The 15,651-nt window shown below is 39.2% G+C and overlaps 1 protein-coding gene across 2 annotated transcripts; it reads left to right on the forward strand.

Moving 5' to 3' along the window:
* The first annotated feature begins 4,857 nt into the window (after window positions 1–4,857).
* On the forward strand, window positions 4,858–14,876 carry lhx6b (LIM homeobox 6b). Of its 2 annotated transcripts, none has more exons than XM_050051081.1 (9): window positions 4,858–5,072; window positions 5,713–5,843; window positions 6,462–6,593; window positions 7,005–7,126; window positions 9,339–9,559; window positions 10,304–10,404; window positions 10,494–10,589; window positions 12,456–12,627; window positions 14,139–14,876. In XM_050051081.1, exons 2-9 carry the CDS (start codon window positions 5,841–5,843, stop codon window positions 14,219–14,221), a joined length of 930 nt encoding a protein of 309 aa, XP_049907038.1. In that variant the 5' UTR covers window positions 4,858–5,072; window positions 5,713–5,840; the 3' UTR covers window positions 14,222–14,876. The 2 variants fall into 2 exon arrangements, with proteins under 2 accessions (XP_049907038.1, XP_049907039.1); XM_050051082.1 differs by having other exon boundaries at window positions 9,342–9,559.
* The last annotated feature ends 775 nt before the right edge of the window (window positions 14,877–15,651 follow it).

A 15,651-nucleotide genomic window follows, 5' to 3' on the forward strand; every position in this document is an offset into this window, starting at 1 on the left:
TTTGTCGAAACAACTTTTTATGTCACAGCTGCAGCACACTTGGATCACTACGGATGAGCAGTATGGAGATACTTTGTGGATTCAATTTTGTGTTCTTGGACGTTAGTCTGGGGCGCCATCTGCCATTAGGTGTGCTAGCCGCTCCCCCCACCGATCTCCGCAAGGGATGTGAGGACTCTAAAACTTCACCAGGGCCTCCATCGGCATATGGGTGAGTAGATAATGGCTGAATTTTCATTTTTGGGTGCACTATCCCTTTAAACCTTGGTTTCATATGAGACACAAACACTGGCCTCCTGGGTTGAAGTCCTGTGCTTGTTGGGTCCACTTCCTCTCACCCTATGCTGACTTTCATGCTCTTAAATCTTTGTCCATTGCTCTGAACGTCTAATAATGACACAGATGGGTTTACATTGGAATTAGCTGAAAGCCTGGTGAGTCTCATACAGATGCTAAAGGCTGCCCCCTGTGTCATTATAGTGATGCTGTTGGCACTGCCTTGCGAGATGCTGTAGAGCCCCTCAAAACTTGTCCAATCTTACATACTGGTTTCTCTGTTAAGGTTTGTGACCAAGCACCAAGCAACATAATAGTTTTGGGGGGGGGCACTATAATGTGGGCTATTAATTAATAAGAATTTAACACTCATCAGCTAATCTGCATCATCAGGATCATGAGGTTGTCAGGGCATTTAACCATGAGAAAAGTCTCATACTGTAAGATAATAATATAATTATTGTTTGATTTCAAGAGAAAATAAACATTCGCCACCACAGCAGCTCTTAGCTGCTACACTCCTCAAACAAAATGTTACAGCTGAGTACATATTTTCATTTAAGTCCTTGTGCACAACCTGATGCTGGAACGATGAGAAAGACCAATATGATACATGCATTTATTCTACTGATTGATTTTTATATTTTCCATTAAGACGTGGGTCTTACACAGATTATACTGCCCGTCAAAACTAATAGCTTAAAACTGTTGGACTGCTTCATAAAAATGCCAAAAAGCAGCAACAGGAGGAGAAGATGGTTGCTTCTGGCAGAGCAAAGACAAGAAAAAAGTCCTCCGATTATTTAGCTGTCAGATGACGTCTTTTGGCAGCTCAACTTCACAGGATATTCCAGATCAACCCAGTGAAAATTACTTACAGCAGTATCTTATATTACACTGTGTATCAACCAAGAACTATAAGATGTTAGACTTAAACTTTGAGTGAAGGTCACAACAAGCATTGTTATTCAGTCATGACAAAAGGACCCCACCTTAACGCTGGTTGTTTCCCAACGTTGAACACAATAAATAAAGATTTTGCCCTCATGTGAACCCCTCTGCACCTCCACAGCAAGCGGACGACGCACGTCATACGTTGTTGACATACCAGCCATCAAGCTGTCCACTGGGGCCCATTGGATGAGTCTAATAGCTTTAGCATGTGGTACAGTTTGTTTTTATTGTGGCGGTGTGCTGGTCGCTTATTGTTTGTGGGGATCGCAGACAGCTGTGCGTCAAGGAAGGGCAGGGCTGCAGTCACACACGCACACACACACACACACACACACAAACACACACACACACACACACACACACACACAAACACATGTACAGTAGCAATGTTGTGACATTCACACATCCACAAAGCTGTACAGGATGCAACAGGTGACCCATCCTCACTTATTGTCAGGAGGTCACTGATCTGTATTCTGTAGAGGTGATGTACAGGAAACACAATTCAAAAGCCAGTTGCATGATGCACATTTTTCCAAAGTAACCAGAAGGTGATGTTCATTTCCCATGTAGCATGGATACAAAATATTGTTTTATTCTTTAAATGAACAGATATATGGGACTGACTTTCACATCTCCACTCAAAGTCCACTTACTTGCTTGATCTAGAGCTTTTGATCACATTGAATGTGACCACATTTCCTCAAGTACTGTACTTCAGGACAGTTTTGGTATTTCCTTCTTACAGCATGCTACTTTATACTTTTGGCTGCTTCAGAGGGTGAAAATGTATTTGCTACTTGTCATTTTTAGGATTAAAAAATGGTCTTAAACAGCTTCTTAGTTATACATACCCTGGACCATACCTCACAAATCATTATCTCTCTTGTGGGTATCGAGGAATACTGGCCAAATCTGTCCAAAAACCTTCACCGTTAGACGTCATTATCAATAAAGAGCGACGATAATGAAGGCAAAATAACACTCTTTCCTCCTTTAAGTCCTCCTTCATCTTGACCAGCCCACTTCCAGTTGACCCTGCTCCGTCTGGTAATTACAGTTAATGCACAGAGCCGCTAAAGTGCATTACACTGACAATACAAAGGGTCTGAGACAATGTAATTCTGCCTTTAGAGATGCTTTTTAAGTGATCAATAAGAATTAAAGCTCCATCGATTCAATGGAAACCTTTCCTTTAAGTCTTTTGTGCCCTCTCTGTAGGTGAGGGATATTCAGTGACTGTTGTGACAGAAATTTAAAGCTGTGGCTTCAGTGTGAGACCTTCAACACAACAGAAAAGAGTCGTCATATCGACGCTGTGAAATCTATAAAATGTCAACTTATCAAGAGGACAGAGCGTGTTCACGTCAGCTGACTTGAACACTCACAGTATACAAAAGATCCTGCGCATGTTCATTTGGTTACAGTATATAAAGTTTCTTGCCCACATGGATACCAAAAATACAATTTAAACAAAAGCCCAGCCTGGAAAAGAATTAATTTTGCTACAGCCATTAAATCATCATCAATCAATAACAAAAAAACTTTCATCTCCAATCTACCATTAACACAATAAACAAAGCCTTTTCTCTTCATGTACGTGCAGTATAACCAAGTTATTGAAGGGGTGTTTAATCAAAAATTAAGATTTAATTTTTGGTTATTGCATCCAAACATTTATCCTTTATTTCATCCTTCAATCGTTAAAATCCCTTCAAGATTCAGAGTATTATTTCAGTGTAAACAGAAACCTCAGGACATCAAATAACAACACTGAGACACACAACATCAAGTGGGAGACATCTTCTCAGGAGAGTATTTTAACAAGGTAATCCAACTTTGTTTACGGAAATATATACCAGAAACAAATTTTATTAGTAGTATTTCTTTATATCTTAAAACATGTCTGAGAGAATGTGTGACAGGTCTTCAAATACATGAACCCAGAGATGTGGGGGTATTTGATGAGGTGGGTGTACTGGTAGGTAGACAGGGAGGTTCCAGAGGAGAAAGCAGGATTACTCCCCTGTACTCCCGCCAATCATGTGCAATACTACTTCAATACTAGTTCATTAGATACTTGTTCATTTTTATCTACTCTTGTAATTAACTTTTGTACTTATCATATTGTTTCTCTATTAGGCACTGGTTCTGCTTTTGCTCCTTGAGAGCACTTCTATATTTTATATTTGTATATTTTGCCAGATATTTAATACTCTATTGTTCTAAACCTGGGCCCAGTGAGTGACCCTGACCTGGGAAACCCACTGGTTGTTACTGGTTGTGAACGTTAAATTGTGGTTACTCTATTTAGTGTTACTGTTGTTTGAAGCGTTCTCTGGCACAAGAATTTCCTTCGACATAAATAAATTTCTAATGAATTCAGTTGAACTTAAGTCAAAGTTCTTCACCAGTCCACCAGTGTAATGCAGGGCCGTAATCACTTCACACACCTTCTGCGACCGAGTCCTCCAGGGGGTAATTACACACAGGAGATATTTTTAGAAACTTTTTTCTGCTTCTGAAGGAGGCATGACAGAACAGGCGTGACAATAACTGCCATACTAAAACCATTAGTAATAATAATGGCAGTTTGTTGCATTTATTCATGATTATGATTACATTTACCAAGGATTCTCTTGAATGGCACTATGTGGTTGCCTTTCATGGCAAGTTGTTGTTTATATTCTTTATTAACATATTGGGGTTGGGGCATTTTGGGCACATCTTGAGGGTGATGTGTCCCCACCAGTATATAAATTATAGTTACTGTCTAGGTGTCATTTCTAAGTTTTGGATGTGAACATTTCAGCTCTCAAATTGTAGCAACAAGCAACACAAATCTCCTAATTCTGTCAAAATGTTTTTTAGGATTAGGACTTGTTATGAGCAACATTTCCTATATTTCATTGCATCACTGAGCAGCAGTGTAGGGATACTAACAAAAGGCAGGGAATATGTGCTAAAAAAGACAGCAGGCCTGACTTGATTTTCTAACTCAGACAGTTGGATACTTATATTCAGAACATCACGATGTGCTTTTTACGCACAACAAGGGCTTCTGATTTTGACCCCCAAATGTTAACCTGAAGTCACTTTATGAAGCCAGCCGGTATGGGCAGAAGAGGAGCCACCTTTCAAAGTGCATGTAATTGTTTTAAAGCAGACTTGAATGTGAAGGCATCCTTTAATCTGAATTCAAAATCATGAATAAGAAAAGTGGGTGCTACTGCAAAAATGTAGAGATAAAGGACAGATCCTTTAAAAAGAAATGATATATGATGGATCATTGGCACCTTATAGTGCGCATCATCATCTTCTTGAACATCTCTTGCCCTCCATCACTCTGCAATCAGCAGTGATCCAGTGAAGTGATTTTAATAAACTAACTCTGGCCTCTGATCTGCAGCCACCATTTTCAGAAAAAGAAGGACAGTTAGGATAACAAGTGGGTGTTTCCTGACAGATTTCTGCCATCATACTTTTTTAAAAAATGAATTCATATTCTAAATATCCCTGTAAGAGACAGGAGGGTAACCCCGCCGGTCTGCCGGCCCAGTGGGCAGCATCACATCCTGTCTGACTGAACTGGGTGTAAACTTTGAGTCGAGGCGGAGAGAAGGAGCCACAGCGGACACAACAGCACTGGGAGTCTGTCTGGGAGGCACATACTGGTACCACTGGTTTCCCACAAAGTTAATGAAGTTGGATTATTTTTTGGTGTGAAGATTTAAAAAAAAAAAAACACAATGTCTCACGGAATTATTTGGATATTTTTCCTGTGATGTTCTGGAGAAACTTTTACTGGACGATGTTTTCGCAGCTTTGGGGAGGTTTTCCATGTATGAAGTATATGTTTTTCTCTTCCCATATAGGCCACCTCGACTTATTTCACTGCCTCCAATATTTATACCGTAGCTGGTAATTAACATAATCTTGCATTCCTGTTAATTTCGACAAAATGAAGGACAACACGGACTCCGGATTGCCACCCAAACGCAGATTTTTTGGCAGTTTATGAATGCAGCTGTAATCACCCAGGGGAGCCTCAAGTACTTAAATGGGTCCATCATGAGAACGAGACAATCAAGCTCCTTTATGCCTCGAGATCAGCTGCAGTTTCTGCGCATTGTCTGTTATGAATAGACCGATCTCCAATTGAGCCTCTTCACTTTGGAGATTTTTCGATTTTCGATTATGCAGCTATTGAAATTAGGATGCGCCGCTTTTTTCTCTCTTAGCTTGGTGGCTCGGTTGCCTTTTCCTTGATTGCCAGATGAAATTGACACTCGGGTTGCCACTTACCAAGCGAAGCATTTCAATCCGCCGCTAATTGCAGATATAGTGCCATCCTTTCTTTTCACTGCGTTTGATTGCATAGGAATACAGCCTCCTATTGCGCACAAGAGGAATGATCGATCATATATAGTTTTTTTTTCGTCTTCTTCTTCTAATTGCATCAAATTTTTCTTTTGTTGCCAGGGTTTAAATGCAGGAGAAACTGTTATTCGTTGTTTTGGACCGGATATAGTGTGGGTTGGGGCAGAGATGCGTAATGCGCAGAGCAAGCTCCATCTTCTCTCCAAATAGGCAGCGTTCAAGACCCGAAAATGGTGAGTCACAAACATCTGGACGAGTTTGCTTTGAAACCTTTTGATTTATTTGTTTTCCAGTCTGTGTAAGGTTGCTTTGATTCGTCTTTCTTCCTGAACTTTTTTTTACACGCGGGTTAACCTCCGCAGGACTCTGGATTTGGCAGAGGTTCAGGTTTAATCAGGCTCGACTGTAACTAAAAGGCTGAATGCATGTATGAGCAGGGATGCAGCGGAGAGTAAAGCCACCAAAACTCCGTTTATTCGCTTTTGATTTGCAGAGCAGTGTTCACATAATGCAACATTGAGATAAATCTGTGTGTTAGAAATTATAAATGAAGCCTAAAATGTTCAATTACAGCACATGCGTGGATTTATGTGCTTTTAAGTTAATATTAGATATACAAATAACCTATTAAGAGCAATCACTTGATAGAAATAAAGCTTGTACCGGAATAAAATCAAATTATTTTTGGTTGGATATTAGTGTTTTTTCCAGGACTGGATCTTCATGTTATATTTCACGGACTATTTTCTGCAATGACTCTACTTTTAAAAATTAAATTAAATGTACAAGACGCGATTTAACTGATATTCTTTTTGGTATAAAACCCATGCTGTTTATTTTTTCTGACGCAGTCTAATTCGGAGGTGAAGAAGGAGTCTGGTGAGTCCAGTCCGTCGGAGGCCGCCTGCCTCTGCTCTCCTCCGGCGGCCAAGAACCAGTGCGCCAGCTGCGGCATGGAGATCCATGACCGGTATCTGCTGAAGGTGAGAAATAAGAGGAATAATGATCATATTTAAACATTATTTGCTCTCTCAGGAAGTATATAATGTGTCCAGGCAGCTTCAAAATATTTAAGCTTTTGATTTGGCTTGTAGTTTTAATTTGTGTTCTTTATTTTTGTGATAACACCTCGGATTGATCTCAGTGAAATGAGCTCAAACTACACAAATGTGGTGATAATTTAACTTCTGCATCACAGCGCTGTTTTTCTCCTAAGGCTTCTTTCTTCTTCTGTTTTTAGAATAAACTCTAAATAACTAAAAATGCACATTAAACGACATTAGAATAAGGTGTATAAACATCTTGATGAGAGTCTCAACGCACTGATAATCAACCACACACAGGCGTGCATTATTAGTCTACAAGCGTGACTGTATTATTTTCAATCTCCACAGGTCAACAACCTGAATTGGCACTTGGGATGTTTGGAGTGTTCAGTCTGCAGAGCGTCTCTGCGCCAACACAACAGCTGCTACGTTAAAAACAAAGAAATCTACTGCAAACTGGATTATTTCAGGTATAAGATCAGTTTATATTCTCAGCTGTTTCGTGATTTTATAACGCAGCATTTATTTTGTTAAAGTTATAATCTTACAGGCTTTAATTTGTAGATAGTCATTGAAATTTTTTGTATAGGCTATATATAGAATAAAAAGATTAAATAAATGTCAATAATGTTATCATGTATACATGTGTAAATATAGGCTATCATATAATATGTTAGACCAAACAATTTTAAAATAAATGTGTTAATTATTGTAGTATAGGCCTGAATTAATAATTAGCATATTTTAAATGGCGTTCAATTCAAATTATTTGCCGATTACCGAAATAAATTAAATCAATTAATTCAGCCATTATACTTCATTTAAATGTTTACAATGAGGCCAAAATGTTTATTTCTTTTTATTCGTTTTTCTCGGTCGCTTTGTTTCGTCATGTCGAGTTTATTCTGAAAATTAAATTGCAAATTGCCTCTGCACCACACATTGGCCACTAAAATTATAACCTACTAAACTGTGGTTCATGTTGTAGTTTCGAGGCCATTTCATTTCACTGCAGATGTCTTAAATTGCATTCGTTGGGCATTTGAAAAACAAAGAAATAATCGACAGCATCAATGACGAAACAACAGACAAATGAAAAATTTATGCGGAGTGTTTTTGTATAACTGCGGCTGCGCAACCTAAAATACTGATACTGATTATATTTTCTTTTTTAATCCTCTTAATGAATTCCCCCAAATTCATGCGAACATATGCTTTTCAGAGGAAGAGTTACATGAAGAGCATCATTCCTGTTGGTTTCATCTTGATAAAGTTACAACATCATTATGCAAGAGGATATTTTCCTTCTTTTGCTGCAACAACTGAAAAAAAACCCTTTCGGCATTTAAACTTTAATTTGTAAAACGCTTGACCTTTACACCTGAAGGAAAATAATGATTTTCCAGTGAATGGGGGAAACAGTGACTGATGACTTAAACAGTATTAATATCCAGGGGATAAATTATTGGACAATTTGTTTTATTTCTCTGGGTGTTTTTACAGCTAATTGATCTCTGCTCTCCACCATCAACTTTGGACTGAAGTCTAAAAGAAATGGCTTTGTGATTTTCTCAGTGAAAAATATGCTCTGCATAACAGGCAATAATGGGCTTTTGGTCTACAAGATTATATATCTCAGCAAACCACTAACAAAACCATGTTTTTAAACTAATTCTCAGACTGTAAAATGACACATCAATGAGCACCAACCTCCAACTGGGCAAAGTGGGCCCCTGCCCCAAACCCCCCACTGCATATAAAGGGTTTTCGGTAGTTTCACTGATTGCAGATTGGTCTGAAAATTTGAACCACTGATGTAAATTTTAATTACATTATTTTCATGGCCCTGCCTCATAAAAGGACCCTACATCAAGATCTAATTTCAAGACGTTGCTATTTTAGCTTATATTGTGCTCACATGGTGCTTTTTCCTTAAAGGAATACTTAAACCCTCAAAATAATCTTTTCAATATCAGTTACTCAACCCGTGTTATGTTGAATTTATGAAGACAGCATTCCTCTCACATGTCTCCATGGTGTGTCTAAAACTGGAGAAAAATCTTGATGAATTGTAGTAAATGGAGGCCACGTTTAACACCACCAAAACTGTATCAGAGCATCCATTTACAAACTCTCACACAACTCGCACAGTGTAATTCAAGTCTCATTTATCCGGTCGTATGCTCAGTACTTCCCAAACATGTGCATTTTTGCTAAACTGTTACTATTTAAAACCTCCTGCACAAACAGTCTGAGTCATAGAAGAGTAGTGCACCTGTTTATGCATTTTAAATAGTGTCATTTTAGGGAAAATGCATGTGTTTGGGAGGAAGTGAGCTCACTTACTCCTGAATTCAGCGTAACACAGGGTGAGTAATTGATGCAAATAATGACTTTATATATATATATTCCTTTAATGAAGTTGTCTTTAATCAAATAGTTGCAAACTCACTGGTGCACAAAAACCTCATTAATAAAGAATAAACATGGCTGGATTTATGAGACAATGGACGCCTGGGCACAGACATGAAAAAGCCTCCCCACCACCACCACCCGTCCGACAGGCACAAGACACCCAGACACAGAGATTTTGAACTTCACTCTGGAGATGAAGCGAGTCTGTCTGACTGCTGCTGAGCTGTATAACCTGCAGCTGACCTTCACCTTCCTTCTTCCTCACAGTAGGTTTGGCACCAAGTGCGCCCAGTGTGGCCGGCAGGTGTACGCCAGTGACTGGGTTCGGCGGGCTCGGGGCAGCGTGTACCACCTGGCCTGTTTCGCCTGTTTCTCCTGCAAGAGGCAGCTGTCCACCGGGGAGGAGTTCGGCCTGGTGGAGGGCAGGGTGCTCTGCCGCAGCCACTATGACATCATGCTGGACAACCTCCGCAGGGCTGCAGAAAACGGTAACAGACTTTACAAAACATCTCTGACGGTAACAGTTCGGATTACCAGGAAAAATATGCAAGACTCAAGAAATGGAAGGAAATATTCTGGCAAACTCTGAAGTTTCCTCTCAAGTATGTTTTTTCCACACTAGTTGACAACATCACAGATTCTGTTTGAGCTCTGGGTTACTTTAACTCTTACTGAGTGAAATATTAACATGCAAGGAACCTTTTTGCATCTTTAAAGCAAAATTTAAATAGTGCCTTATTTTCAACATGAAATACCAATATTTGATTTTTGTTAACTTCTTGAATTCAAGATAAAGATCTGAGGTTTGTCTCTCCAACATGACGTCAGATGGTTTATGTTAACTGAGCTTGAAAAAGTGACTTTGAGGAGTTAGAAGAAAATAAGCTACTGTAGACAAAGAAAGGCCCTTTGTTGTTCTATATGGATCCTAAAATCCATGTCAGCTTCGTTATATCCCGTATTTTTCACCCTGCTGTAGTGGAAAACTGCTCTCTGCTCTGCCCTTAGTGAGGAAAACGTGGGCCGTAATGGCATAAATACTTTGGACTGTGCGGTTGTTGGCAAGAAAACATTTTAATTGTGTTACACGAGTTGTTTGGACAAAGCTGAGCTGCAACAAGATTGGCCTGTAAAACTCATAACTAAGTTGTTGTGTGTAACTTCACAATACACTGACTGAAATGTAATTTCCAAGCAGAGTGACAGTGTGTTGTGATTGTGCCCTCATAAAGGCACAGGACTGACTCTGGAGGGAGCGCTGCCCTCTGATCAGGACGGCCAACCAAAACCAGCCAAGAGGGCGCGGACGTCGTTCACTGCCGAGCAGCTGCAGGTGTGTTTAGGGGCAGTCAGTGGAGTATTATGTGTTGTTGCCTGTATATGTGTGTGTGTGGGTGGGTTCATGACTGTGTGTCCTTACAGGTGATGCAGTCTCAGTTCGCTCAGGACAACAACCCTGACGCTCAGACTCTACAGAAACTGGCAGAGATGACAGGACTGAGCAGACGAGTCATACAGGTAGGACATTTAATATTACACTCTGATGCATTTTTACATTTGTAAGATCAGAAACCCATTTAAAGGAACAGTTCACCACAAAATCAAAATATTTTTCCTCTTTCCTGTAGTGGTTTTTATCAGTCTAGATTGTTTCCGTGTAAGTTGCAGAGTGTTGGAGATATCAGTCGTAGAGACGTCTGCCTTCTCTCCAGTATAACAAAACTAGATGGCACTCAGCTTGTGGTGCTCAAAGCGCCAAAAAAAATAAATTTGAAAAACTCTAAAGTTACTCAAGATAATCCACAGACCTTGTTGTGAGCAGTTTCATGCAGGAACTATTTTCTTTCTACCGGACTACATCCACAAACTGAATCACTGTGCAGAAGGAAGAGTGCATCTACTCATGGACGAGAGGCTCATAGTGCAACATGTAAACATTTATGGCGTCCTCCTCGGCTGAGCTGTAACATGAACTAGCTCAGTTCAGCTAGGTGAGCGAGCAATAGACGCACAGTATCTCCAACACTCGGCAACTCACACCAAAACAATCTGAATTGATAAATAGCACTTTGGATAAGAGGGAAAATGTGTGTTTTTGATTTTGGGGTGAACTGTCCCTTTAAGGGGGTGTGGATAATTAATGGGATAAGAAAGACGGAAAGTAACTTCAGTCATCTTTTTTGTTATTTTGAAATACCGGATTGATTTACGTCCTTAGGCGTCCGAAAAACTGTTCAAATGAAACCATCTGACAACTGAAAATCACTCTTTGTTCTGTAGACATGCGACCTGTAATGAAGAGCTACAGAATACTACAGACACTGCTTTGTTTTAAAGATGTCTCAAGCCAAAAGCTCGGCAACCACTCATATACTGAAAGCAACACATTAGTTTCTGGAATATGTAGAATCTGATACTCACATAAGGTTTTTCCAAAGGCAGAATTTTGTTAATAAACAGACCACTTTTTGTTTGTGTTCACATTCTTGGAATTTTGTTGCGTTTTTGAGACAAATAACCACAAAAATCCAGAGAATTTTTCTACAGAGTTCATCATGGCGGGCTGGAAAATTCTCCGGAAAATCATTTAGATGAGTGGCTCCCAAACGTTCCTCCTGGTAACACTTTGAAATGAAGCGATGTTTACCTGTGACCTCATGAAACTGCCTGATTTAAAGGATTTTTAGAGACAAAAGGAGGTGAAGTAGCCAGAGTTTAAAAAGAAAGGGGCAATTTATAATCTATATACCCTTGGGACCCTTTAGATTTTGAATGGAAACTACTGATTTAGACCATTTTAAACACTTAATTTCTCCAATTAAACCTTGACTAATTAAATTATTTCAGGAAAACAACTGGCAGTGTCGTACTCAGAGTAAGAGGAGTTTCACTTTAAATTTTAAGCAGTGGTGGAAGAAGTACTCAGATCTTTTACTTGAGGAAAAGCATTATAGTGTTAAAGATAAAAGTCAGCTGTTAAAGGTAATACGTATTTCAACTACTTGATAAATGGTCAGGTAGTTTAGTCCATAATAATCTATTAGTTGATTTATATTTGGTATTAATAATCTGAATCTGCAAAGTAAGTAGAAAGTGCAACACTTGCCTCCAAAATGTGGTGGAGTAGAAGTAATAAGTAGCATAAAATGGAATATTAAGTACCTATAAAATTGTACTTAAGTATAGTACTTGAGTAAATGTGCTTAGCTAGATTCCACCACTGTGTTTTACACACTAACACCATTAAATCCTCCCACACCACACTGGGATGATTCCTCTGGCACAGATGAACAAACAAATACATAAATCAGGTTTGGTGTGAGGAACAACAGTCCAACCCTGTGTTTGTTGCAGAGTATAACATTATCTGTCATATTTCACCAGGTTTGGTTTCAGAACTGCCGTGCGCGACACAAAAAGCAGCCGCCTCAGGGAGGCTTCTCTCAGAGCGCTCCGATGTCCAGGATGCCTCCATCGCTGCCAGACGATATCCACTACTCACCATTCAGCAGCCCGGACCGACCACATCTGCTCGCCCTGCACGGATACCTGGACAGTGAGTTTATGGATCTTTATGTCTGTGCCACTTTGTGTTACTGTAAAACAAAATAAGTAAAAAGTAGAATCCCATGCACTACTTTAAATGCTTCCATTAGAGTATGTATTAATCTATTTCCCAACATCTGAAGTCCATATTCAGCTGTTCATAGTAGGAATTTAAGATACTTGTACTTTTACTCCACATATCAGATGGAAATATTGTACTTTTTAACTCCATTATTACAAGCCACTAGCAATCAGGCACAGTAAGACTAGATATCTGTATCAAATAGGTTTTGTTTCAACATTGTGGGGTGGCACATATGTAATTGGGGGTTTGGGGTCCTCCACCAGAAAATTTAGCATTAATTTTTCTGCATTCTGGTGAATTTCTCATGCACCACTTTGTACCTTTTCTGGATCAATTTATGGTGCAAATGTCTTTCAGTTCAAGTCCTCTGCTACTCTCATGTTTTCACTGAGGTGGCATTGCACAGATGTTTATTAATGAGGGGGAAATGTCCTCTGATTGCCCCCCAAAATCTACACCTATATCAGTATATAAAATATGACGCACTGGTACACATTAAAATACCCAAAAGTATATGCAATAGTTCAGATTGGCTCCATCTCGACCAACTATAACAGTAGAATGCTACTTACACACTAGCTTTAGGTACTTTACTCAGGCACATATACAGAACTTTAATATTTTTGATATGTTATTTTTGACACTTTAGGTACATTTTGTTAAATCTATTTTAAATGCAGCCTGTAACAGAGTATCCTATAATGCAGTATTGCTAATTTTACTTAAGTAAAAGATCTTAATACTTCCCTCACCACTGAAAATATGAGTGGTGAAATGCAGGGTGAAGTACTCTTGAGGCTCGTGATGAAACAGCTTATGTGCAATAAAGAATAATAATCAGAACAAATATAAATGCTTTCAATATAAGTATTAAAAGAGTGTTTTAGTCTGGTGTGTACATGCAGGAGTGCTGTGCAATTTTTCAGCACATAAAAAATAAAATATACAGAGTTTATCACAACTCTAAGGCACATTACACAGTGACATTTAAATTACACTCCAGTGAAATGAGGCAAATGTGCAGGTCAGTGTGAAGGATTTTTGGATTATGTTGCTCTTCCTGAGGTTTCTTTCTTTTCGTCCCTGTTTAAGTGTTTTTCAGGGGAGTCTTTCTTTATCAGAAACAAAAGGGTGCTGTAGGTTGTAGAGATTGAAAAGCCTTTTGAGGTAAATGTTTGAACTATACAAATAAAATGGCTTGGATTGAAATTATTTAAGCACATTGTATGAAAGTGTTGAAGGCCCAGGTCTGAAACATTGAATCAGTCCTGGGTTTCTTTCCTGACATTGGGCACAAATATGTCTGCGCTGCTTCACTCATCATTTTGAGGTTTCTATCCCTCATCAGCAGCATTTTCTTGAACTAAATTACATTAACATGCTCACGTTGCTCCACAAACTCATGTCGTCTCTCTCTTGTCTTCTCCTACGTGCAGCTCATCCCTTCTCCGTCCTCGCTGCCCCGGGCCACTTGACTCATCCGTCCATCTCCTTGCCACAGCTTCCCATCAGCCGCTGACCCTCTGCGTCTGCTTTTTCTGCGTTGTCACCACTCTGATGTGAAAAAAAAAATCCTTTGGGACGTGTCAATAATCTGCTCTGTTTGGGAGTCTAATCTCCGGAGGCATGACGGACCTTGGTGATCTGTTTTCAATCAGTTGGATTCTTCTTCGCTGTGAGACTGCTGAGCTTAACTTGTCTTTTAAAGACAGCAGACTGTGGAGAAATGTCCCGCCTCCATGCCAACATGGGAGTTTTTTTTTTTTAATGCTGCAGAGAAGAAGACCACTTTTATTTTATTTTTCCTCTTTTTGATGGGACATAAAACATTGCATCAGGTCAGGATTGTTTTCCTTTTGTTTACCCACTCATACAAGGTATTTTAATTGTATTGCTGCGATATGCAATATGATAAAAAGGAGTGTTGTAGCAGTATTACAGTAAAACCTCAGCATTTGTTTTTTTTTTTGTGTTGGTGTTGAGCACATTTGCAGCTTTACTGTTGTTTGTTGTTGTATTGTTGTCCGAAAACTCTTATTTATTCAGAACAAAACTTCACTTTTAAAAAAAGCACTTTTAAATGTGTCTTGAAATGGAATTATTCAGTGATTGTACATTGTAAATACTGCTACAGTTTAATAAAAATGTATCAGAGCTGTTATGGAAATGAATAACTGAGGATCAGGGTGATTTACTGATGCAGAAGGCGAGTGTGTGTGTGTGTGTGTGTGTGTGTGTGTGTGTGTGTGTGTGTGAAAATGTCAGGACGAACACTGATTTCCAAACACAGAAATGTGAGCACATCTCCACATTATATCAGGTCACTATTTTACACAGAGAGCTACAAAAAATCAAAAGGTCACCTGTCAGAGACCAGTACCTGCAGCAGCCAGTTATTAAGAGCAACATCCTACTGCAAACCTCTAATTTACACACTGTACTTAACAGGAAATTTGATCAATCCCACTGTGAAAGCGTGGCGATTGATCGGGCAGCTCGTTGGCTCTTATGAGGCCTTTTAACACAGATTATCTACAGCTGTTACATTGATTGACGGCACTTAAAGGGCTGCGATGTTAAGAATGAATGGGATACTTTGAGTTAAAGGATATCATTAAATTTGGATTTTCCAAACTGGATCAATGTGCACACTAAAGTAAATTCATGAGCGTGCCACACCCATGCACTCCCAGTTTCACAACCCGGAGAGCAACATGCAGCCAGGCACTGACACAGGATTTTTGAGGCTGGTAGAGATATTGATATTTAGGTGTTTAAGAAAATCTGATGATGTTTTTTTTCCATTAAGACATAACATACACAAAAGATCCCTTATATTTGGTTTCTTTTATTAAGCAATATTTTGGAAAATAGGCTACACTTATTTGCTTTCATGCAGAAAGTTAAATACGATTGATAGGCTAGCCGCCAGTTAGCGTAGCTCAACAC

Source organism: Epinephelus moara, chromosome 8, assembly GCF_006386435.1.
Source record: "Epinephelus moara isolate mb chromosome 8, YSFRI_EMoa_1.0, whole genome shotgun sequence".
Taxonomy (NCBI): Eukaryota; Metazoa; Chordata; class Actinopteri; order Perciformes; family Serranidae; genus Epinephelus; species Epinephelus moara.

Coding starts and splice junctions, on each gene's coding strand:
- lhx6b (XM_050051081.1), top strand. Junction 7,127..9,338: donor TGCAAACTGGATTATTTCAG/GTATAAGATCAG, acceptor TCTTCCTCACAG/TAGGTTTGGCACCAAGTGCG. Junction 9,560..10,303: donor CCGCAGGGCTGCAGAAAACG/GTAACAGACTTT, acceptor GCCCTCATAAAG/GCACAGGACTGACTCTGGAG.